We start from the raw sequence: 27273 nt of genomic DNA, 5'->3' as shown, positions 1-27273 counted from the left end.
ACCGAGCAGAACAGCCGAGCCGAATGCCGCTCAGCGGCATTCGGCTACTCACTCACTGCTGTTCGGCATCTATGAGAATAGACCGAACAGCAGTGAGTAGCCTGCCGGAGGGTCGGCTCAGCCGATCCAGATGTTGGATCGGCTGAGTCGAACTCCTTCTGCACTTCGGGTCGGCCGAATATGCTGAGCATATTCGGCCGACCCGAAGCCATGTAAAGCAAGCCGATGTACGGCTGATTTCAGCCGATGTACGGCTGAAATCAGCCGTACCAGCCTGAAGTGAATAGCCGAACAGTGTTCGGCTCACTTCACTTCAGGTCGGTCATTCACTCGGCTGCCTACGGCAGCTTAGTGAATAGACCCCTTTGTATTAATAGAAGTTTAAAAACTGCAACTTCAACAGTTGACATTCCATACAAGGTGTACATGTTAAGTGTGTCCCTCCACCCTCATGCTGAAACACCATATAAAATTTAAAAAAAAGCGCTCAATGAAAAAAAGTTGGATAACGTACTTACTTCCACCCTAGTTCAGTAGCACAGAGGGTGATGTTATCCTCCTTATGCAGAGATCTCAAGGAATCCTAAATATTCCAAATCTCATGAAAAGATGCTGCAGCATAGTGTGGGATCATCTTCTCAGCATCTCAGCAAGATTTGGGCTACTCAGTATATTTCCCAATGTCTTAAAAAAAGGAGGATGAAGTCAAAATTGCCCAGGCGCTGCAGGTGGAAGCTAGGAAAAAGGTGAGCATAATATCTAACCTTTTACCCCGAACACACAAATTCTTTTTATTTTAAGTTTTATGCAGAGTTTCAGCAAGGAGAAGCGGCCACTCTTTAAAAAGACTTTGCTATTTAGGTGTTTTAATGTTTTTCTATTCTGCCAAAGGGACCCACAATGCACCCCCCTCCCACCCCCGAAAAAAAGTGTAGTGCTACATGATTGTTTGTACTAATGTGCAGCTGGGAAGTCACCCACTTAGAAAGGCTCCTAAAGAATAGATACACTTTAAGTATCTGTCTTGAGCTACACAGTTTAGCTTCATAAATTTTAATGTCATCTCCTGCACCAGTCTGAGCTCATATGACTTAAGCAGAAGGCCTGCCAGGTGGTTGACAGTTGCAAACAGACATATCGTTTAAACCAACAGAGTCTGTGCACATGCTACAGTGGGCAGCTGGGAAGATTTACTAATCTGTGAATCGCTGGATCAGTGTTCCATACAAAGAAAGGGAGATGTGTCTGCCACATACAATGCTGTTTTAACACCTCTCTGGGCAGAATAATAACACCTCCTAGACTCCAATTATGCAAATGACATCAACACCTGGTTGCGACTAACAGATTATGTGGATTGGGGCAACATTCACCAGAATTTTTTGTACAAGTCATTCTGAATTGAGCAAGCTGGTCGGATGACCAGTGAAACGTCTTTAAGAAAAATACAGCAAGTCCAGTTGCCTTGATTTATTTTTTTAAAGATATACCATGGCATGGATGAATGAGAAGCTTCACAGACACACTAAGGGATGGATCACTTAAAGCATGCTTAGCTTTTTAGACTTCAACTCTGCAATAAACTTCACTTACATACATTATGAGGGCACAATGTTGGAAATAACTTGGAAGTTGTATTTTCTGTGTAGCAATGGCTATTTTATAAACCAACAATGCCATTCTTCTGAAGTTTTAAAGCAAGAATATGTTTTCAGATGGTATTGATGATACAAAGACAAAGTTCTAAGCTGAAGTATTTACCTCTTGAAATGCATAATAGATTTGTTCATCACTCCACTGCAATGAACAGCGTATATTTACAGTGTAAAGTAGTGTCAGTGTTGATGCCAGTCTATGCAATATATTGAAAAGCAATGCCCCTGTTAACCAGATATATCCAAAAAGAAAGGGCAAAGGATCTCATGCTTACAACTCAGGCTGTAGACATGTTCAACTTTAAAACACTGGATTACTTGTTTACCATTTTGCATAAAATGATATAACAGAGATGTATATAATTCCGACATTAATCATTGTTCTGCATATTCACCTACTCATCTATTTCTTTTGTTTATTTTTGTTTGTATCTTTTTTGTTTCTTTCCAACATGCTGCAGTGTCCAATATATTGTGGCGAAAAGAAGGTATTCAAATAATACATTTGTATATTTAGTCTTAGCAGTAAGAGCCATTGATGAATGTGGTATTTTGTTACTGGTTTTATAATACCATTTACAGTGATTTCTTGTTCTGGCAGTAATTTTTTTGTATTTAGCATTATATTTAACATGCTTCCTGTGCCATATTTTGATTGGTGATAACTTATATATTTTTATTTGTTTCTCATGAGATAAAATAAATGGATCAGTCACTAAGAGGCTGTTTTTTGTTAAGTGAATAACAACAGGACTAAAATGCAATAAGGGCAGCAGTAAGGCAATGGGAAATGCTACTTAACGGCAACAAAAACTTACAAATGTGACAAGGAGAAATGGCTGTCCTGTATACATATATAACTAAAAGCATTTGACAATTGTTGATAAAATGTACATAAGAAAGTCAAATATACAGTATATATTAAAGGTTTATGAAGAGTTCTATTAAACCACACGCTTTATTAAATCTGTCACATAACACAAAATGGCTCAATATTGTCATATTCTGGATCAAATATTATTGTAATTCATATTCTGTACTTAAGTTTTCAATAAATGGAAGTATTATTCAATATCGTATGGAACAGTGCATGAAGTATAGTACCTCAAAGCAATCATACAGCAAGTGCTTTTTATTGTTTTGGATTCTTACATCTCATTGAATGCAAAACCAATTGTTTACTATAGTGTACTGTTGCGCATAATTATTGTGCTTTGCACTTCTTTATAGAATAGATTACATTAATACAATGCTTTATATATTCACTCATAAATAGTGTGCCACTGTTCTTTTTACAGAAGAGGATGCTTCCATTGGAGTAAAGCAAAATCAGTGTCATAAGTAAAACACTAGGAGCTTTGCAAAAAAAAAATTGAATGTGAAACATTAAAATGTACCTGTGGAAAATTTCACATTGCTCTCTGCTATTTTTTTTACCGTTTTTTTATTATTTTAAGGACCATTACCTATATAAAGGTATATTTTGGCTATAGGAAATATATGGTGAGCTGAGGCATTCACATGGTTTTTATATATACAGTACTGTATATTTGAAGTCTCTCCCTGTAATAGTTCCTGGCTCTGTTCCTGCCCACCTTTGAATTTTGGGGCATATTCCTACTCAACTTAAAAAAAATTGCTTAGAAAATCTAAAAGGAAGACTAGCACTTCCTTCATGAGTGATGTGCAGAAATGCTTAGAACCTTAAGTAAAGGGATCTATTTTTTCTGAACCAAGACAATGAATCTTAATGTAGAATGTGCAAGGAAGTAATTCATTAATTTTAAAGCAAATATTCAAAAAGAAATACATTACAATAATAATGTATGCTTTTAATAGCGCTTAATATGAACTATAGTACAGAAGCATACACAGTATTTTTAATCCCCACAAGAATATTTTGTTCCTGGATGTTGTTTTGTCAGAAGGTCATCATCATTATGCAAACAGCTAAAAACTGCCGTGCAACTATCAGACGATGTATGAACTAAAAATATTGACTGTAACAAGTACTTTTTTTAACTGATTTTCTATAGATTTCTGTTGATTAAGCAATGAAAATATTTTGTGCATTGAGCAAAGAAAAGGTAACTTTACTAAACACCAACAAAAAAATCATGTTTATGCTGATCCATCAAATATGTGTTACTTATGACAAAGATCTCTACAAAGTAGTATTTACATCATATAAAAAACACAAAAGGGCGCAAAACTTGAGTGGTAGGCAACCTCACTATGGATGCTAACTTGTCTGCAGAAAAAAACAAAATGTATATTTGCACTTACGTGTGGATGTGGGGACCAGAGGAGAGGCAGCCTTGGAAGAGGATCGAGGTGTCCAAGGTATGTGTTCTCTCACATGGCTGGTCTGCTGTCGGGAGGTGCCTGTCCAGGATGGAGAGTGCTGTGCTGAGGACCGAGGGAGATAGAAGGGCAGGGACTCCGTCCGTACCACTGCTATGTGAACGGGGAGTCAATGCGGTGTGGGCAGAGCTTGGCGGCACTCAATCCAACTAAGCAACTGTTATTGTGGCTGTAGGCGACAGTGCTCAGTGCAGGATGAAGTCCTGTCCTTGTAGGTTTAGGTGAAGCGGCGTGCAGTTCGTCTGTCAGCAGCAGTGGGGAGAGAGCTGTCAAGGCGGCAGACAATCACGCCAATGATGGTAGAGGACTCGGGGATAACCTCTTTGTTAAGCTCAAACAGTGTTACAGTGGCGGGAATCCCCTGGTTTAAAAATTACAGCTGGGTGGAGCTAAATGGAACCTCCGTTGTTATAAGTGATAACAGGGCTGCTGGATGTAAACTCATATTGAAGGCTAAGTGCAAGGCTGAGCACAACTTGGTGTCTTGGATTGACAGTTAGAAGAGCTCATTTTAATATACATTAAAATCAGGGCAGTACACCATTTAGTCAGGGCCCCTTTCCGAGAGCGCTGTTTGTCATTTTGAGTATTTACATCATAACTGTTTCCTTAATAAAACCCAACTGCAACTGCAAAACAAACGATCCTATATGTGATAATAATTTTTGAAGTCCAAACGATTTTTCCTAAACCCAACATTCCTGTACTTCATCTTCTTCTCCTCTGCATGTCACTGCAGGCAGGTCTGAGTGATGCAAAAAAAGTTGAAACCTGGCTTCCCTTGATTCCCTACTAATTTGCGTAAGCTTGTGCTTGTTCCCTTCAGCCACTAAATGTATTGCGCAATTAGCAAGTATATAATATGCACCCCAAATAAAATTAATCTGGTACTATGGGCCTGAAGTTGCAGGAATTTAAATAATGCATAGCCTTTATTTATTGACAGAGAATGTATAAATCATATGCCAACTAAAAATAAGTTTGTATGCTAAATTTAATAATAGGACTCATAAGCATACTAAAGATATTGGCAGAACTCAGCAGGTACAAAAATATACACCAGTACATTTACATGAATCTAAACAGTCTTGCAAGGAATTTAAATACATTTTAAAAAAAGAATTTCATTTGGTTTGCTATTTAAATCAAAACACAGCTTTTCTCGGCCTGTAATCCAGGTAAATGTCAGGAGGGCACGTTTAGCTTAATGCTTTTTTACATATGTAACATACAACCCATTGATATGCTGTCCGGTATGAATTGTAATGTTTTTTTTCTTTTCAAAGTCATTGCATCTTAGGGGTCTATTCACAAAGCTGCCGAAGGATCTAGCCGTAGCTTCGGCCGATCCTTTGGCTAGCTTCGGCCCCAGGACCCCTTCGGTTCAGTAGAACCGAAGGGGTGCTGTACGGGCTATTCACTATAGCCCGTACAGCTCCCGAACCTGGCCGAGCAGCTCAGTCGAGCCGAACGCATATGCCTTGGCTCAGCTGAGCAGCGTTGAAAGCCGAAGCTGGCCGAGCGGCTGGCCATTACGGCTGATTTCAGCCGATGTATGGCTGAAATCAGCCGTACCAGCCTGAAGTGAATAGCTGAACAGTTTTAGGCTCACTTCACTTCAGGTCGGTCATTCACTCGGCTGCCTATGGCAGCTTAGTGAATAGACCCCTAAGTATCTTTAACCTAACATGAATTACCCTGGAGCTGTTACCTGTCATATTTCAAAAATACATCATGGCAATTTTATTTTTATTTTTTATAAAAAATCAGCTTTATTGTACAGATAAATGATACAATGACATAGGGAGACAGTGTCTCAACAGCAGAACAACATCGTCAATATATATTTGGGGTAGGGAGGTACATTCGTCGCAGTGCATGTGGCAAAAACATGAGAGGGCTATGGAGCCCAACAGAACAGATGTTATACGGCCATGATGACCTTATGTATCACAGTGGAACAGTGATCGGAAAAAGAACAAACGAACAGTATGTTCAATACAGTCGGATACCAGGCATTAGGGTATTAGGGTGGTACGGGCCCCACGCGGCCGTAGGTAGTAAGACAGTTGGCATTGGTAAGCAAACTTAGAGTGGTCGGCAATTCCTGTCATTTAAAGACATGTATATCAAGGGTTTGCTTATGCATGGTATCAATGGGGATAGATTAGGGTAGGGGGGCGTAGTTTAGGGTATAGAGGAAGGGTAAATAGGGAAGGGGAAGAGAGCCAAGGGGAGGAGAGCCAGGGGGGGGGGGGTAAAGAGCAGCAAGGTTGTGGGCCTAGAGCGTAGCATTCCAGTCCCCGCTCGGGCTCAGGAAGGTGTTGTGGTCATGGCCTGGTGGTAGGCATTGGTGTCCTGAAAAGAGGCCCAGGGTCTCCAAGTGTCCCGAAAAAGCTCCTCAGTGTTCTGGAGCGTAGAGGTCAAGTTCTCCATCACGTATGTCTCATTAACCTTAACGAACCATAGGCTGAGAGAGGGGCAGCTAGACTGCTTCCACAGCAGTGGGATACAGAGACGTGCTGCATTCAGAAGGTGCCTAGACAACGATTTTTTGTATTTTCTGATGGATATGTCGTTTAAGTGTAGCAGACATGCTGCAGGGTTGTCCGTCAAGTCCACCATCACCAGGTCCCTCATTGTGGCAATCACCCACCCCCCCTTTGTGGCAATCACATTGTGGCCAGAACGGAAGCAGTAGAGGGCAGGACCAGAATGTATGTAGTAACGCGCCTGGAGCGTTCTGACATCTCCAGCATACAGATGAAACTTGAGGATACATGACGTGGAGGGCTGTTGGGACTCGATACCACCTGCATACTATTTTATAACCCAACTCTTGGATCTTGGATGCAATAGAGGAGTGATGTGCCAAATGTAGGATGCGGTCTTTTTGAGCCGGCGTGAAAGTGGTGTGTAAGTCGCTTTCCCATTTGGCCAGGAATGTCGGGTAAGACTCTGGAGGGGGGGATATCAGCATGGAATATAGGAGGGAGATCGCATGACGGGTAGGTATCTCCTCCCTGCAGACCTTCTCAAATGGGGTAAGGGGCCTGGAGAGGTGGTTGGGAATAGAGAGCAGGAAGTGCCGTAGTTGGAGGGAACCCCAGCGGTCTAATGGAGGGTCCGTCAGGTTGACAATTTCATCAACCGATAACCACCAGCCAGAGGGGTGTAGGTCGTATACGCGGAACTTACATCATAGCAACTTAAATGCATTTTTATTCAAAAAAGCTTAACCAAACTATCACCTGAACTTGGGAGTGTGTTTACTTCTAATCTCTCTTTTTTATCCTAATATATTGGTCTATGTGCAGTGGTCAACAGGAAAGATGTTTCCTTATGACTTGGCTATAAAGATAAAAAAAATTCTAGGCCATTTTATTGTAATTCTGTCATGGCAGCAACCCATCCTCTTATATGGCATTACTGCATCACTGCTCCCTTGCTAGTGATGGAGATTCTGCCTAATTTTAGCTTTTGGGACTTTTAATTAAAAAATATTGGCACCCCTGAATTTCTGTCAGATAATGCACCACTTCGTGCAGGAAATTGTTGCAATTACAAATGTTTAGGCATTGTCATGTTTATTTCTTTTGTTTGTATTGGTATGACACAAAAAAGTAAAGAAAAAAAAGCCAAATAGGACACATTCCACACAAAACTCCAAAAATGGAATGGACAAAATAATTGGCACCGTCTCCAAATTGCAAGAAATAATTGCATACGTTTTTGTTGAAAACATGGACAATCTCAAGGTTACAAGTCCATCTCCAGAGATCTTAATGTTCCTGTGTCCACTGTGCGCAACATTGTCAAGACTTTACAGCCCATGGCACTGTAGCTAATCTCCCTGGACATGGACAAAAGAACAATTGATCAAAGATTGTAACAAAGGATTGTTTGAATGGTGCATAAAGACCCGCGATCAACTTCCAGACACATTCAAGCTGACCTTCAGGCACAGTACAACTGGTACAACTGTGTCAGCTTGCACTATATCTCAACATTTGAATGAAAAGGGACTCTCTGGTAGGAGACCCAGGAGGACCCCACTGCTGACACAGAAGCATAAACAAGCCAGATGGGAGTTTGCCAAAACTTACCTTAGGAAGCCAAAATCCTTTTAAGAGATGTGAGGATGTGCTGTGGACAGACAAAACAAAATTACAGCTTTTTGCTAAAGCCCACCATTCCACTGTTTTTAGAAAAAGAAATGAGGCCTTTAAAGAAAACAAAAATAGTCCCTACAGTCAAACATGGTGGAGGTTCACTGATGTTTTGGGGTTTCTTTGCTGCTTCAGGCACTGGATGTCTTGACTGTGTGCATGGCATTATGAAATCTGTAGACTATCAAATAATTCTGTGGTGCAATGTAGAGCTCAGTGTCAGAAAGTTGGGTCTACGTCAGAGGTCATGTGTGTTACAGCAGGACAATGACCCAAAGCACACATCAAAAAGCACCCAGAAATGATTTCAGACAAAGTGCTGGAGAGTACTGGACTGGCCAGCAATGACTCCAGATCTTAATCCCATAGTGCACCTGTGTAGAGATCTCAAAACAGCAGTTGGGAAAAGAAACCCTTCCAATCTGAGAGACCTGGAGCAGTTGGCAAAAGAAGAGTGGTTTAAAATTCCTGTAAAGAGGTGTAAGAAACTCATTGGTGGTTACAGGAAGCCATTGATTTCAGTTATTTTTTCCAAGGGCTGTTCTACCAAATATTAATTGAGGGTGCCAATCATTTTGTCCAGTCCATTTTTGGAGTTTTGAGTGGAATGTGTCAGATTTGGCTTTTTTTTCTCCACTTTTTTGTGTCATACCAATACAAACAAAATAAATAAACATGAGTACGCCTAAACATTTGTAATTGCAACAATTGTCTGTGCGAAGTGGTGAATTATTTAACAGAAATGCAAGGGTGCCAATATTTTTGCCCATGACTGTATGTACATTAATACTTATATTTAAATCTCATAATATTAAAATGTAAGCATTTGGTGACATGACCGCGAGCAGCCGCATTTAGCGTGAGCTCCGCAGTCCGACCTGACACTGCAAGGGGGAACCGACACTTCCACACCCCACACTGCAGGACATGAGGCGAAACACCCCGCGGAGATCCCGGCAGAAGAATCCGCCGGCCGGTTTACCTCCTCGCCAGCGGATTCCAGGCTTCTTCACACGGACACCATGGGGGTTCCAAAATGGCAGCTGACTGTGAGCATGCCTCTTCTCCACGTGAGTCACCGCTCTCTGATCGGATCTCCTCTGTTCAGGGCCCCCATGAATCAGATCAAGACGTGGCTCTGGATGACCCTGACTCACCTACTACTCTAAAGTAATTCCTTAAACTGCTCCCCACTAAAAGTGACATTGAAGGCCTGTTTTCTAAGTTAGAATCTGCACATAAGGCAGATATGAGAGAAATCTTTTCACTCTCGCCTAGACGACATTGAAACTACCCTCGCTCCCATTACATCTGCACTGGAGGAACTTCAATCAGTTATAACCTCTCAGCATTCCCATATTGTGGCCATATACACCCACCTTGACAACTTAGAAGACCACAGCCGCTGTAACAATATTCACATTAGAGGTCTGCCTGAGGCTACGGGAGATGCTGACCTAAAAGCCTCTATCACTGGCATTTTCAATACTATCCTGGGTCGCCCCGCCACTGAACTCATTGAGATAGACCGCGTGCACCACACTCCGGGCTTTCGCAGACCCAATAGCACTCAGCCACGAGATGTCCTGTGCAGGGTACATGTTTTCACTCTCAAGTCAGATATCCTCTCTAAGGCTCAATCACGAGGTACACTTGACTTTGATGGAGCGGCCATATCTTTATTTCCAGACCTCTCAAGGCATACGCTTGCAAAACGCAGGTCTCTCCACCCCCTGACTACCGCACTGCAAGATGCCGGTATCACTTATCAATGGAGTTATCCGTTTACACACACAATGGCAAGACGCATATCTTTCGCTCTCCCATGGATTTGGAACCCTTCCTAACTGATATGGGCCTCCCAACGCACGCCTTTGACCAGTGGCCAGACCCGACCATTTCCCTCCAGGTCACCATACCTCAGCAGCACAACTGAGAACCACGCAAAGAGCGTTAACCGATGAACTGACCCTCTTTTTAACATGACGGTCTTAGGCCTAATGATGTGCTCCTAATGATCTTAAATGAAACATGCTTAATTTCACTCCAGAGGATTTCAACTTAACATTCTGGTAGCATGGGGCAGGAGGTTGCATTCTCTGGATTGTCCCATATGCCTGCCCAACAGGGCCTGTCTTGCCCTAGCATGGCAGGTCACAAGTTCAGCACTGGAATCAGGGAAATCCTTCTTCCCAATAGATTTCAAGATGCTCACAACATATATCAGCCTATTGGACTGGAAAGGAGTCCTAGGCATCCTCCTAGCACAGGAGACTTGGTCATTTGAAAAAGCTTTGCTCCCAATAAATATTCTGACATATATAATATAATTTTGGTTTGAGGCAGTGCTTCACATTCCAGATGTAGGATACTGGCAGGTAGGCAGGTAGGTACTATAAGTCCTCTGTCACAGGTGTAGGATGCTGAACATGGACCTTCTGAATTCCAGATTTAACAGGAAATTGATCAGGTTTGTCTCCAGGTCCAGGAATCCTCTAGGCTTCACAGTGGATGTTCCAGTGGGGAAGTTCTATGTTTTTACTCCTCTGAAGTTACTTCCTCCTCTGCTCTGCAGGATAGAGATGGAGGGAATTCTAGTGATTATCAATGGACCAAACTGGCCCAAGAAGACTTGGTATTTGAAGCTCATCAGGCTTTCGGCAGACTCTCCATGGGCCATCTCAGATTGCCTGAATCTTCTATTTGCCACTTCTCAGTCACTGGCATTAACAGATTGGCTGTTTATGCTCAAGTCCTGCCTCCAGGTTTTGAAAGCCGCTACATAAATTACTTTTATCAATAGAAACACACTTGAGTAGAGAGGAAACTTTCCCTATTTAGAAAACATTCCCAAAATGTTAAGAGACAAAACAGGGCTGGACTTCCATCACTAGTGCCCTTAGTTATTGTGATGATTGGTAAATACAGTTATACAGTATGTGATAAGTATTGCTAATGATGGTGATAAAAAGCAAGTGTCAATTTATAAAGGGAAAAGCTGTCCCTTTGACTCTGGCACTTTTAGGTACATGTCTACTTTGGCTAATGGAAAATGCTGCCATGAGTCTGAAGCTACTGAATATACACTTGAATGTCAGTATCTCATGTAAGAGAGGTTTTGCTATCTTTTGCTGCTTTTGTGCCAGTTTTGAGCCACTATAAGTATGAATTTGCAACACACATTGTTTACTTCTTGTATTTGTGTCTAGTGAATATGCTGGTGCACGCTAGCTGACTTTCATTTTTACATTGAGCTTTTTTCATATTCAGTGGCAATACCACAGGCAAGTTGTTATAGAACTGGGTATAACTCTAAATAGCAAATTGCAGCTGAGAATAGGGACATCTTACTAAATCCCTTGATTTATGTTTAGATAGAGCCAGACATGTAGGATTTATTTGGAAGTTTATAGACTTTGCAGAATGCACTGAAAAGCAAAGAGCAGGTTGTTTATATGATTTGCTGCATTTTTTCAACAGTAAAGTACAGACAGTGTCCTGTTTATGCATTACCTGTGGTTTATTAGGCTGACTCTTTTCTACCAAGTCAAAATTTGCTACCATCCTTTGCAATGTGTTCTTTTCTGTCATGTATATAATGTACAAAAGATATGTGGAAAAAACAAGTAAAAATGCAAACTACTACCCGCCCATTTTCCTAAAATGAGGAATAAAATGCTTGTTTTTTTTAGATTTGTGTTGGAATTAATGATTTGCATCTTCTGTTTTCAGTAGTGCAGTAGTTTTCTCTGCTTAAAAGAAGCAGTTATTTAGTTATATGATCTTGCTGACTGATTTTTATAGTATAGAGGCAAAAGTCAAAAAGGAGTTTGCTCTGAAGAGCTTTTATTTCTGGAGGCAGATGATACATAGTGAGTCCACAAAAACAAGCCATCAACACAGCTGGTTTAAATTGGGATTCAAATTGACCAAGCTCTGTATCTAATGAAAGCAACTGCTTTGGGAATCACATCCTGCCAAAACACAAATCTAATATCCTTGCCAAATATGTATTTCAGTGACCGTAAATTATGTTTAAACTGTTTACCAATTATTTTCATTATACTTGAAATTTAGAATTCTAAACTTTATTCCTAAGGTAGTATTGTTATTCTTAGATCATGTATTTCTGTCATACCAACCAATATAAGGTTGCTGAAAGTGACACTAATTTCTATGTTCCTAAAATTAAATAAGCTATTCAGCAAGCTTTCATGATTTTTTTTAATAATAGAGGTTTGCCATACATATAAAACAAGATTTATATGGGCTTGGATTCTAAGTAATCAATTTAATAAAAAAAAATTGGGGGCAAATAAAGGGGTATGGTTATTTTAAAAGGGAAGGTGCTCACTCAATCGAAGCTTTGAAATGTGCAATGAACAGGTGAAAAGGAATTCTATTGTCCGGCGAAAAGGGAGAAACCACCTCCATGTAGAGTACAGTTAGCCATAACTAGCATGAATTTTGGCAGAATCCTGCAGAAATTTGAGTTGTAGGTGGCCATCTTGTCACCAGTTGGCTCAACAAAAGTCAATTTCAAAATCAGCTAAAGCTGCCCATACACCTTGCGATCATCGGACGACACTTTTCGTCCGATGATCGAACCGTCGTATGATTTTCGTACGGCGACCCTATCCTTCCCCGATTATTGCAAGGTTGGATCAGCGATAATTATCGGAAAACACCTGGACAAATTGCGGTAATCGACCGCGCATATTTTTGTTTGTGCAGTGTAGATCGTACGGATTTTGACGTACAGAAACACCACCAACCTTGTGAAAATCGTACAATCGACTGAAGTTTTCTAACCTGCTGGTTAGTCAAAAGTCGATCGATTGTACAGTATTTGCGGTTGCACACTGCCCATCAACCATACGGTTGATCGGACGAAAACGCGATCGCATTCGAAAATCGCCCGATATTCGTAAGGTGTATGGGCATCTTAAGAGGGAAGGAAAATTATAGTTCAAACAGTGACTGCTTCCTGTCAGATGTGGTTACTGTTCAGGTGTTCATACAGCCATGGGTGCAGTGACTGTCTGAATAAAATAGCTATCAGTGCAGATTTCTCCATTCATGCTGTTTAGCATAGATGGAGTATTCTATTGATTTTCTCTCGGTTAGCCCTGGTTAGCGCTATATAAATATCTGTAGTAAATAAATAAATATATGAAAGTATTTCTTTATGTTGGACCTCCATAATGCCTGTCAGAAATATAGTTTACAAAATTGGAAAACAATAAACACCTTTGCCACATTAATAAGAGCTGACATCCTACAAGATTATTGCATGCTAAACAATCAAACGGTGGCAATGAACAACAACTTCTACAGGTATTTCCCATACTTTTTAGGTCTGCAATAAAATTAAAAACAGAACAGAACAGTAGTATTTATAAGAGGTCACCTCAAAGGAAACAACTGGATTCCAAATAAAAAAGTGCTGGCTGCCACAAGTCAGTTTAACAGCATTTGTAAAATCCCAAGCACAATTGTGAGCATGTTCTGTGGACTAGAAATACAAAAAAAATCAATTTCTGCCTATGTACACCTAGGAGAAAACAAAATGCTGAATATTATTATGAAAAACTCAGCTTGAAGACATGGTGGAGGTATTGCAATTGTGTGCGGATGTGCTGGCTGCATGTGCTGCAATTAGTAAAAGTGATGGACCGATGAATTCTGAGATATATTAGAAAATTCTGCAGTATAATGTCAGGACAATGTATAAGCTCTAAAACCTAAGATACTGATCATGTAACATGGTAGTCATCCAAAACACAGAAGTAATGTATGTCAGCAGCAGATTAGCTTAAAGAAAAACAAATTCCACATTTAAGTCAGAGTCTTGGGGGTTGATTTACTAACCTTATAAACACACCACGAACATGTATACACCTCTGTAGTGTGTTCCCTCCCAGCATGATCTATGGGTGGAATCTAAACACCTTTGTAGTGTGTACACACCCAGCAGGTGTGTTGTGCAAAGCCAAGCATGAATTGCAAGGTGATGTTGTGTAAATTAGCTCAATGTTGTGTTGCTTACGTTGATGAATGCAGGAATGTAAATGCATGAGCTAACCATTTTTGTCTAAACTGTGAAGAAGCATTATATATGGATCATGTGCATGATTTTTCCATATATGGCATTAGTGGAAATATGCTTTTAGAGACTTTTTGGTTGATAAATACGTTTTGCGGTGTGAAAATCACACGCACCTGGTGCGTGCGTGTGTTTAGGTTAGTAAATCACCCCCTTGGTCTCAGTCCTACTAAAATGATTTGAAGCAAACAATATCAGCAAGATTTTCAAAAATATATATGAAGTGAAACACTTTTTTTATCCAATCATGTTATGGACCTGTTGCCAAGTAACCTAATTAGTTGCAAATTGTTTTTCCAGCTCTTCCTTGTTAGTACCACTTACTTTGCCAGCTTTTTGTTGCCCTGTTCCAACTGTTTTGAGATGTTTTGCTGCCATCAATTTCAAAATGACTATTTTTTTCTTAAAATGGTACATTTTCTCAGTTTAAACATTTTATATGTTTTCTATTTTCTAATGTGAATAAAATATGGGTTAATGAGATTTGCAAATCATTGCATTCTGCTTTTATGTAGATTTTATACAGCGTGCCAACTTTTTTTGGAATTGTGGTTGTATATAGAGCAAGGCGCCATACCTCCTACCTACTGTTTGGTTTTGATTAGCAGCTACAGTCAGCACTTTGTTTAGATTGCTGCCAATAATAGGGGTTTACTAGGCACTACATATAAAGGATTCATTTGTATTTTTTTTTTTTCATTCAAAATAGTTTTATTAGTTTTGGTTGCGGTAACAAGTAGTCACACGTTTACATTCAGTGTCAGGCTTGGTAACATAACAGGTAGTGTATACAATAAGAGAAAGATCTTGCATTAGAAAGAGACAATCGATCAGTAAAGTCTATAAAAACATCAAGTAGTCAATATAACTACTAGTAACATTTTAGTACTGACATTATGTCAATGGTTCAGAAACTCAGTATGAATTGTCTGGTTTTTAATCGGGGCAAGGAAGGGTTGTGATACAGGGGGAGGACAAAGTAGTGGAGAGGAATATAGGAGGTGGGATAAAATACATTTGTTCAAAGCTTCCGGTAGTAAGCGTTTATAGGATCAACGACTCCATACTGAAGTAGGTACGACTCAATCCATGGCTCCCACAGCCTCCGGAATGATACCATATCCCTGATTCATTTGTATTTTATATATTGTGCCTTAGATTAAAGTATATGTAAACCCTAACAATAATGTTTTCTTATTTACTCCCTTTTGGTCTTTTAAGTATAAAATTGTTATATCTGTTCAAAAAGTGCCAAAAAATACCTGTTGAGCCTGCCAGAAATCTGGTGAATGAATACTTTTCTGTGCTCTGTGTCTGTGCTACACTCCTATCAGTTAGCAGTTTTTCCAGCTCTCTTTGGACTACAAAACAGCTGTATGAAGCTGTACAGAGGCTGGACAACTGGTAAGCTGCAATATAATAAGGGGTCTATTCACAAAGCTGCCGAAGGATCTGGCCGTAGCTTCGGCCGATCCTTCGGCTAGCTTCGGCCCCAGGACCCCTTCGGTTCAGAAGAACCGAGGGGGTGCTGTACGGGCTTTTCACAATAGCCCGTACAGCTCCCGATCACGGCCGAGCGGCTCAGTCGAGCCGAACGCAAATGCCTCGGCTCGGCTGAGCCGTGCTGAAAGCCGAAGCTGACCGAGTCTCCTGCTCCTGGCCGCCAAGGAGAAAAACCCTGGAAACACAGCAGATCCTGACTGCATACAGCGGGCAGCAGATGGGTGGTCTTGCGCCCATCAGCACTGTACGGAATGTCTGCCCTGTTGTTGCACTGTACAGAATGTCTGCACTCCTTGGCATCCACAGTGGCAGGTAGAGGCTGGCAGGGGGCTCTGGGGAAGTGGTGTCCGACGTCACACATTGCCTGGCCGGGCTCCCCTGGTCACCAGCACTCCACATACCGGCTCCGATTGTCCCCGGCTCTGAGCCCCCCGGAGTCAGCTTGTGCCTAGCGCCGGGAGTACCATGTGCGGAGGGGGGAGCTCTGCCCACCTGCTGTGCGAGGAGCAGAGAGTGAGGTGCTGAGCCCGCGCTGATCCCCCCTCCGCTGTGTGTCGGAGTGGAAGATTCCAGTGCAAGCCTGTGCGATCCTTATTTCTGTGCTGGAGCCCCGCATATAGCGGAGAGGAGATCCGCTGCCAAAAAATTTTTGAAATCAGCCGTGCCAGCCTGAAGTGAATAGCCGAACAGTGTTCAGCTCACTTCACTTCTGATCGGTCATTCACTCGGCTGCCCTCGGCAGCTTAGTGAGTAGACCCCTAAATGTGCATTCTTGGGTTTCAATATACTTTAGCTCTTGCATATGCTTTATGATGTAACATATTCTTGTAACAAATAAAAACAGCAAAACTGTAAGCAAGACAAAATTAATAGTACACCTTAGAAATTAAGGCATCTGATTTTATTGATCTTAAAAGCAGACTATTCACTTTCTTGGTTCACTGGTGTCTTCAATCTTCATAATCATTCAATTGGCCTATATTAATGGAGAAATGTATTCACATAATAGTGTCATTGTGTGAAGCACAGTGAAGATGGATACGTGAAAGAAAAACAGAAAGTTGCTTAAGGAGTAAAGGAAGAAATTAATAGACATGCATTTTTAAGATAAAGGCTAATATTATCCTTTAAATTAAAGTTCAAGGGACCTAAGCCAACCTCCCTGGGTGTGGCCACAAGAGGAACATGCAGAGGAGAATAATAATATGGATTATAGAGTCAAGGAAAAGTTCATAGCAATTCTGACTGACCTCCAAGACCCGTGGTCCCGTGATGTGCGCCCCCTCCGCGACTCCCCCCCCTCCCGCTGTGAAGCTGGTCCCGGGCTCCGCAGTGCCCGGTGCGAGCCTGGGACCAGCTTACGCCACACATGTTACATATCACCGCGAACAAGCGATCCGCCGGCTCTATAGCCGGCGGATCGCTTGTATATTAACCGTCATCGCTGGCTGTTTTCAAATAACGGGCATTTCCCGCTCGCGCGTGCCGCGCCCGAATGGGCGGAAGTAACAGGACGTGTATACACCCCCAGTTACAGTTCAAAATCCAGGTACACCACATCCACTTATTTTCCTCTATTCAGATCTCTACTCATCTCTTTGTAGAATGTTAGTAGGTTGGTCTGACAAGAATGGTCCTGCCTTCCTGCTGATTTTCACTTATTATACCTTTGTCATGAACAAAATCCACTAAATCCTTTATCATTCCCTCTAACAGTTTCCATACTATTGATGTTAGACTAACTGCTCTGTAGTTCCCAGGTTGGCATCTTGAGCCTTTTTTGAATATCAGTACTACCGTTGCTTTACACCAGTAACTTGGTACCCTTTCAGTCAATAATGAGTCATTGAAAATGAGGAATAATGGTCTTGCTATAGCCCATGGAGCTCTTTAAGTTCCCTGGGGTGCAGGTTATCCGGTCCTACTGATTTATTTGCCTTAAGTTTATCAAGTCTTTGTTGAACCCCGGCTACTGTCAACCACTGCAGTATTTTATGCACTGAGCTACTCACATTCTTATCTCCATTAAACCCATCTTTTTGTAGAGTGTATACTGAGGAGAAACATGAGTTTAATACCTCAGCCTTCCCCCTGTTGTTTGTGACTAATCTCGCATTATCATCTTTTATTGGGCCTACCTGCTCTTTTTTTACCTTTTTACTGTTTATATATTGGAAGAATTTTTGGGGGTTCTTACAATCTGTGGCGATATGTTTTTTCTCTTATTACTTTCCTTGTAGCTCTGAAATGCCAATGCAGCCCCCTCCATCTTATATTTTTAAAATGCCAGCTTCTTTTCTTTGATGTGTTGTTTTACCATTTAATTTGGCCATGCAGGCTTTGCTCTTGATCTTTTATGTTGATTACCCACTGGCATGCACTTGGTAATAGCATTATGCAAAGTATTCTTAAAACAATCCCCCTTCTTGTCAGTGTTAGAAATAATTTGTCCCATTTAATGTCATACACTAGATGACGCAGCTTACTGAAGTTTACCTTTTTAAAATGTAGTGTACTTGTCAAACCAACACACTTCTCTTTTCTGTACTTAACTTTCAAATTAATCATCCTGTGATTTCTATTACCCAATGTGTCCCTAATCGCTGTGTCTGCAACTAGGTCCACATTATTAGTGATTAATAGATCCAGAATAGCATTCTTCCTGGTCATGACCTCAACCATCTGATCAATGAAATTTTCCTGCAACAGGTTTAGAAAACAGCCATCCTTTATAGATTGAGAAGTACTATGCGACCAATCAATGTCCGGATAACAAGCGATCCGCCGGCTCTATAGCCGGCGGATCGCTTGTATATTAACCGTCATCGCTGGCTGTTTTCAAATAACGGGCATTTCCCGCTCGCGCGTGCCGCGCCCGAATGGGCGGAAGTAACAGGACGTGTATACACCCCCAGTTACAGTTCAAAATCCAGGTACACCACATCCACTTATTTTCCTCTATTCAGATCTCTACTCATCTCTTTGTAGAATGTTAGTAGGTTGGTCTGACAAGAATGGTCCTGCCTTCCTGCTGATTTTCACTTATTATACCTTTGTCATGAACAAAATCCACTAAATCCTTTATCATTCCCTCTAACAGTTTCCATACTATTGATGTTAGACTAACTGCTCTGTAGTTCCCAGGTTGGCATCTTGAGCCTTTTTTGAATATCAGTACTACCGTTGCTTTACACCAGTAACTTGGTACCCTTTCAGTCAATAATGAGTCATTGAAAATGAGGAATAATGGTCTTGCTATAGCCCATGGAGCTCTTTAAGTTCCCTGGGGTGCAGGTTATCCGGTCCTACTGATTTATTTGCCTTAAGTTTATCAAGTCTTTGTTGAACCCCGGCTACTGTCAACCACTGCAGTATTTTATGCACTGAGCTACTCACATTCTTATCTCCATTAAACCCATCTTTTTGTAGAGTGTATACTGAGGAGAAACATGAGTTTAATACCTCAGCCTTCCCCCTGTTGTTTGTGACTAATCTCGCATTATCATCTTTTATTGGGCCTACCTGCTCTTTTTTTACCTTTTTACTGTTTATATATTGGAAGAATTTTTGGGGGTTCTTACAATCTGTGGCGATATGTTTTTTCTCTTATTACTTTCCTTGTAGCTCTGAAATGCCAATGCAGCCCCCTCCATCTTATATTTTTAAAATGCCAGCTTCTTTTCTTTGATGTGTTGTTTTACCATTTAATTTGGCCATGCAGGCTTTGCTCTTGATCTTTTATGTTGATTACCCACTGGCATGCACTTGGTAATAGCATTATGCAAAGTATTCTTAAAACAATCCCCCTTCTTGTCAGTGTTAGAAATAATTTGTCCCATTTAATGTCATACACTAGATGACGCAGCTTACTGAAGTTTACCTTTTTAAAATGTAGTGTACTTGTCAAACCAACACACTTCTCTTTTCTGTACTTAACTTTCAAATTAATCATCCTGTGATTTCTATTACCCAATGTGTCCCTAATCGCTGTGTCTGCAACTAGGTCCACATTATTAGTGATTAATAGATCCAGAATAGCATTCTTCCTGGTCATGACCTCAACCATCTGATCAATGAAATTTTCCTGCAACAGGTTTAGAAAACAGCCATCCTTTATAGATTGAGAAGTACTATGCGACCAATCAATGTCCGGATAATTGAAGTCACCCATTGTAACAACATTTCCCTGCTTTCCAGCTATTTTTATTTGGGACTGTGAGCGAGCCTCCTCCTCTTCCATTATGTTTGGGGGTTTGTAACATACACCTATAATAAGTTTACAACTGGCATTATTCTTATCTAGTTCTACCCACAGAGACTCAACACCATCGCAATTTTTTGTCATGAGGTCATCTCGTATGTGCACAGTTAGATTGTTTTTTACATACATGCATACCCCTCCCTCCTTCTACCAACCATGCCCCTCCTGAACAGTTTGTACCCTGGTAGGGTTAGGGTATGGTTGATCAATGTATGTAGTTGTAATTGAATGCATACATTGATGTCTGTTTACCAGAATCCTTGATATTGCGGCACCTAAAACAAATTATGCTTTTTAATAGTAATAGTTAAGCTGGCCACAGACCTTACAACCATCGCAAGATTTTTGTCTTGCGATGGTTGTAAGATAATTTTAAAAATATACGATCTGCCCATCTTGGAAAGGCAGATCGTACTTGCGATAATCGCAAGCCCGCCACACCGCAGACATCGGACCGTTCGGCATTTATCTTACGAGCATGCCACACACCCGCCGACAATCGTACGATTCTCGGCTGGTTTTCAAACATGTTCCTAAGATAAAAGTCGTGCGACCGTACAGTAGAAACGGTTGCACGCCTTCCACACACCTTGCAATAATCGTACGATCGCGGGATTTCCTGCGATTATCGTACGATTATCGCAAGGTGTGTGGGCACCTTTATGAGAAGCATTATTACATTTGACATGTTTTAGTCTGACTATGATTTAGATTTGCACATATATATTTATATGTGCATGTTTTTGTGCATGTGTTTGTTACATACTACAGTTCTGATGCCTTACTTCTAGAGAAAAGTGATATTCCTTACATGTTTTGACCAGTCTGCCATCCGTATTTGTGCTTTAAAGAGTCCACTTTTAACCCCAGATTTTCTTCTCCATCTGGCCTGTCCAGGACTGGCACAGGAAACAGATATACAGTGCTAGGCCTGAGGAGGTTGCATAGTGTAAGTTTTACTCTCTGCCCAGCTAATGCATGTTTTTTTATATTTACATTTTTTTTAACACGGGCGGTATTTACAAAGCTGCCAAAGGCACTTGATGTAAAGTGAGCCGAACGCTATTCACTTCAGTCTTGTACGGCTAATTTCAGCCATACATCGGCTACAATCAGCCGCACGTTGGTTGCCTTCGGTCAGCCAAACATGCTCTGCATGTTTCGGCTGAGGCGAGGTGCAGAATAATCTGGATCTGCTGAGCTGAAGCTCCAGCAGCTTATTCGCTGCAGTTCGCCCCTATTCTCATTCGGCTTGGCTATTTTGCTGGGTACCTCTGAAGTACCCAGCAGAATAGAAAATAGGTGAAATGAATAAAAGAAAAGAAAAAAAAGTTGAAAAATTATTTTTAATATGTAAGAAAATAGGAAAATTAAAGAAAAACTAAATAGTTTAAAGAAAAGAAAAAAAAGAAGATTAAAAATAATAAAAAATGCTGGCAAAAGAAAAACAATTGGGCAGAGCTAGCAGTGACAGCTAGCTCCACCCAACTGTTTCCTATTGGTTAGCACCTGCCAGAGTCTTGTAGTAGGTCCCGGCCAATGAATAACTACTTGGCGGAGCCGGCCATGACATCATGGCCGGCTCCACCCAGTTGTTATTGTTTAAGGACAGATCAGCATCCCCAGGTAATTTGGGGACGCTAATCTGTCAATACAACTGGACAATGCGAGACGTGAGATCACAGCTGGCTCTGCCCACCTGTCATTTGTGTGGAGATCGGTCAGCTTTGTCTGACCATTCTCCACACTTCAGCTGTCACTTTGGCTCAGTCGAGCCAAAGCATATGTCTTCGCTCAGCTGAGCCGCTCGGCTGCCTTCGGCTGCTGTACGGGCTATTGTGAACCGAAAGGCGGAGGTGGCCGAAGACAGCCGAAGGATCAGCGGAAGCTATGGCTGGATCCTTCGGCTCTTTAGTGAATAACTCACAGGTGTTAAGTTAAAGTGTCCCCACTAGGCACATTCATTCTCTCGAATCTGGTGACTATTGTCTCCAGTACCGAAAGTGATGGGAAATAAAAAACATTAGTGTTGCCACAAGAACAGGAGGTAAGAAAAAAAGCTTCTAATAAGGGAACCTGTTTTGGTGACAACTGTCTCATAGGGGACTTTCCTTTACTTTAGAGAGATTTTCTCCTACTTCAGGTTTAATGCCTGAGACAAGAATTAAAGAGAAATCTTCCTGACGGTACAGAGACAGAGAAAACAAGCCTCACATGGGTACTACATTAAAAAAATGTTTTCGCTTTAAATACACTTTAAAACATCTGCTTTAAGTCTGCTTTTACATCATCCCTCATGAGAAAACCTTTTCATTATATAAACTAATATAAAAACTAACTTATGTTGCAATCTTATAATAATCTGTGTATATTTTGTTTAGTTCAAGTGATCTCGGCAATGCCGCAGAGATCACTTGTATTCAGCCTGCAGGTCCATCCACCCCCCCTCTGTCCCTTTACTGCTCAGTCCCAAGAAGCCCATATCGTGGTCTTGCCTAAACCAAATAAAGATCTAACTCAATGTCAGAACTATAGGCCAATATCTTTGATTAATATAGATTTAAAGATATATGCAAAAATTATTGCAAATCGCCTAAAGGCTCTTTTACCATCAATAATACATAGGGACCAAGTAGGATTTGTCCAGGGCAGAGAAGCCAGGGACAATACTATTAGGACGCTGACCCTTATGAGATATACAAAAGTCAATGGACTTCCTCTATGCATCCTGTCGGTGGATGCCGAAAAGGCATTCAACCGCTTAGGTTGGGATTTTTTGTTTCATACCTTGCTACAGATAGGGATACCCAGAAAGGTAGTAGATAAAATTATGGCCCTATATATAAGACCTACTGCAAGAGTTAGGGTAAATGGCTGTTTATCAGCACCAATAAACATTCGGAATGGCACTAGGCAGGGATGCCCCCTATCCCCAATGCTATATGTTTTCGCTATGGAGCATCTAGCCGAAGCAATTCGGAAAAATACATCTATTAAAGGGGTATCTGTCCAAAATGAACATTGTAAGATGGGTCTATATGCGGATGATGTTTTATTATATATATCAAACCCAAGGGTAGGATTTCCATCATTGCTTGAAGAATTTCGCAAATTCGGGATGGTTAGCAACTTTAAAGTTAATCTTCAGAAGACAGAGGTACTGAATGTGACACTGCCTAGTGAGGAAGTTTAACATTTGGAAACCAACATCCCATTTAAATGGCAGCCCGATGCCATAAAATACCTGGGGATATTTATCTGTAAAGATTTGATGCAGCTCTATGATCTTAATTATGGACCTCTCTTACAATATTCAATTGCACAAATGAAAAAGTGGACACATTATAAACATTCCTGGCTAGGAAGAGTAGCACTTTATAAGATGGATATACTGCCTCGCTTTTTATATCTTTTTCAAACTTTACCTATTGAAATACCGACTGCTTTCTTTCATAAGAACCGAGTGGCCCTGACTCAATATATATGGACAGGGCGCCCACCCAGATTAGCATATCATATTCTTATAAGAAAGAAAGAAGAAGGGGGGTTGGCCCTCCCAGATTTGAGAACATATTACTATTCTACATTAATAGCCCATATATTGGACCGAAAATTTAATGATGGGAATAAGTTATGGGTTGACTTAGAGAAAGAGATTACCCCTATTCTTCCATACTCTATACCATGGATAAAACCGGATATGAGACCTCCGAGATCAGCTCTCCCCTTCTGTATACCCCCTCTTTTAAAAGTCTGGGACCATATGATAAAAGAAATTCAGATTTCAACTATCGTGGGACCCATGACTTCCATCATGGGAAACCCAATATTTAAACCAGGGGAGGTAAATAGGCAATTTTTTCAATGGACCAGGAGCTCACCTTCACCTATAAGGGATGCCCTTACATCAACACATTTAAAATCAATGATATCTCTGCTGCCTGTACAAACGTATGAACACAGTTTATGGCTTCAGTATTTTCAACTTAGAGCCCTATATGATAGTCTACAGGAGAAAGCATCGTTACATAGACCATTAACTTGGTTTGAAAACCTTTGCTGTCAGGAGAGAGTAACCCACGAGATCTCCATATTGTATCATAATATAATGACAGCACGATTTCCAACAAGGCCTTACTCTATGCTAGCATGGGAGAAAGATTTACAAACTTCATTTACAAAGGAGGAGGTGCAAAAATCATTTATTCTAACTCATAAGACATCTATCGCCTCTTTATATCAAGAAAAGGGATACAAGATATTATCGAGATGGTATAGATGTCCGACTTTATTACATAGAATTTCCCCATTAAATGCACCAACATGTTGATGATGTTGATGCAGAAGAGAGGAAGGAACATATCTCCATGTATGGTGGAGCTGTGATTTATATAATGCCTTTTTGGAAACAGGTTTTTCAAAAATATAACCAAGTAATGGAAGCAGGAGAGGATCCATCACCTAAAATAGCTCTTCTTTCCATATTCCCAGGACCAATATCCAGAAACAAAAGGGAGCTTCTCAGATTCTTTATATCAGCAGCTCCAAACATTAAAGAATGGGAAGTAGAATTAAGTAAGATTCAGAGATAAGAAGAACTAACGGCATATATAAATGAACGAGACTCTCAATGGGAAGATATGTGGAACCCATGGAATAGGTATAAAGAACAAAGAAAAGGGGAAAATGGGGGACCCGAGAGAAAGAGAGAAGACTGACAGAGGCAGAAGAAATAAATAGAATAATACATATTAAGCAAGAAGGGATATAAAGGTTAAGATTAAAGGTTTTTCTTTAAAAAATGTGCAATGGAGACTAATAAGGGGAGAGGGAAGGGGATGGGAGAGAAGGTGGGGGTGAGGGGGGGGCACATATAAAGGTTTCTGGTATAGATAAGTCTTGGAAACATAGGGATGTATATTAGACATAGATATACATGTATGTATATATATGGAGATAGATGTATAAGGATATATGAAATAAGGTTTTCCTATATCAATGTTGTTATATTATATCTGAAACCAAATAAAATCTTATTGTATAAAAAAATAAAAATAAAGTAAAACTATATAGATAAATAAAAATTTGAAAAAGTGAAAACAATAAGTAAAAAATAACGTTACAAACATCAGATTTCTCAGAGGGATAGATATAGTGTTACCAAGATAGTCGGGCAACCCTAAGGCCTGGTTCACACCTGGGAGTTTTACAGTGCATTCCTACGCTCTGCGAAACGCTCAACATGTGAAAACCAATGATTGCCTATGGGCACCGTCCCCACCTGGGCGTTTTACAGCGCGTAGGAACGCGCTGTAAAATGCCCTACACCCAAAGAAGTACAGGAGCTTCTTTGGGGCGTATTTGCTGCGCATATCCATTGGGATAGAGCCAGGTATCCCTTGGAAACGTGCGTTTGTCGCACATTTTTTTTACCACAAATCGCGGTAAAAACATGCGTGACAAACGCGCATATTCGATACGCCTAGGTGTGAACCCAGCCTAATGCATAACGTATCATCATGACAAAAGATAATGTGGTTATGGATATTTTCTCTTAGGTACACTGGAAATGTTTTTCACATCTCATTATGAACTTATTTAATGTGTTATTTAACTTGTCTTTTGAAATGTGAAATTTGATTATTTTAAAGTGTAAAATTTAAAAAAAATCATCAATATTTAAAAAACATTTTGATGAAAATAAATGTTGCACAGCTTGTATTTTTGGAATAGGAATGCCATTTTAAAACAAAAAAAGGATTAACATACAACTACATTTTTTAAGGTCTTGGGACTGGAAACCTGTTTTATGTGTTCAACGATGATGGCATTAAAGTAATTCAACCTGTGGAATGTGAATATCAAAGACATATAAAGATGACAGAAAAAATCTTTGGAACCCAGGTAATTTTATTATGTACAGAAAATACATTTCCAAAATTGTTAATCATAAAAGCTGGTACAAGATACTTTTCAACTTTTAGTATGTCTAAAATACTGGGGTATCATTAATATTAATATGTTTTATCTGCCATCAAGACCATTACCATTTTACTGTTCAAATTGATTTACTAAAGGAGTAATCTGTACAGAGCCACTTCCAATACCCAGTTAGGTTTGGTGAAATAAAAAAAAAAGAAAATGCCTGTGAACTTGACTGGGTGATTAAAATGTATAAACCACTCCTTTGGTATATCAGCCCCCTGGTGTAAGCACATCGATCAGCTCTATAGTAACTAGACATCATTGCTAAAAGTATGACATAATAGTCAAACACAGAATAAGCTTACTTGTTTTGTTGTGATAGTCTGCCTAGAATAGTACTCCATTAGTGGAGGTGGGTCATCAATGGCAATGCAGCTGCGTTGGTTAGTATAATAGCAATAATAGATACATACATAAATAATATAAACTCTGTATTTTATTTTTATATATCTGAATTTATACATCGGATTAAGTAAATGCATTATTTATGTGTTTATTCATGCATTTACTCATATTAATACATTAATTGTTGCAAATATGTTTACTAGCCCCTTGTCACCTCATTTCTATGTCAATACCATTTGTTATCCTGCATTCTATGGTAGATCATATCTCCTAAACTTCAGGTATACACCTAGAAATATATACCTATATTTTGCTACTCACAAAAAAATACTTACAGGCTATGAAATAAATTGTATCTGAAATTAAATGACACGGGCAGAGACAGAATAAGCTAAAATATGTTGTTAAAGGTTATGCTTGCAATAATACCACAGTGACATTATGAAACAAAAATAGAGGACTACAGATGCAAAAAATGAGCCACATCCAACGTGTGTCAACTTTTCCATTCTCTGAGCAAATTAAAGTTTTATTGCCCATTTTCTCACTATTGTAGTACATCATTTTTATTCATTTGGGAGTGCTTACAAAGCCCATGGTTCCTTGTGGACTTCATTGACTTACTGTCAAATTACCTGTGTAGAATTACAACCAAAACCTGAAGAAAACATTGCTTTTGTTAGTCCTGTGTGAACTATTTTTGAATGCAGGTTTAAAAAATGAAATTTCTAAAGCACAATGCAGCTCTAAAGCATGGAGTAGTGGTTACCAAACACAATATATGCAGTATATTATTTTTCTTACTGAAAATAATGACATAATATTATACTCTTGTTTACTTATTATTGTATAGTGTACTATAAACATAACTAACACCATATATAT

The 27273-nt window shown here is 40.2% G+C and overlaps 1 protein-coding gene across 1 annotated transcript in view; it reads left to right on the top strand.

Moving 5' to 3' along the window:
- The window catches only part of FSTL5 (follistatin like 5), a 447340-nt gene that overhangs the window by 380137 nt on the left and 39930 nt on the right, over positions 1 to 27273 (top strand). The window contains exon 11 of the mRNA XM_018563909.1: positions 25844 to 25962. Within this exon, the coding sequence (XP_018419411.1) occupies positions 25844 to 25962 (119 nt within the window). The remainder of the gene's footprint in view (positions 1 to 25843; positions 25963 to 27273) is intronic.

The sequence above is a fragment of the Nanorana parkeri genome, unplaced genomic scaffold (assembly GCF_000935625.1).
Source record: "Nanorana parkeri isolate BGI_ZX_2015 unplaced genomic scaffold, ASM93562v1 scaffold710, whole genome shotgun sequence".
Taxonomy (NCBI): Eukaryota; Metazoa; Chordata; class Amphibia; order Anura; family Dicroglossidae; genus Nanorana; species Nanorana parkeri.
The sequence above is the reverse complement of the archived record's forward strand: the minus strand, read 5'-3'. Positions and strand labels throughout refer to the sequence as shown.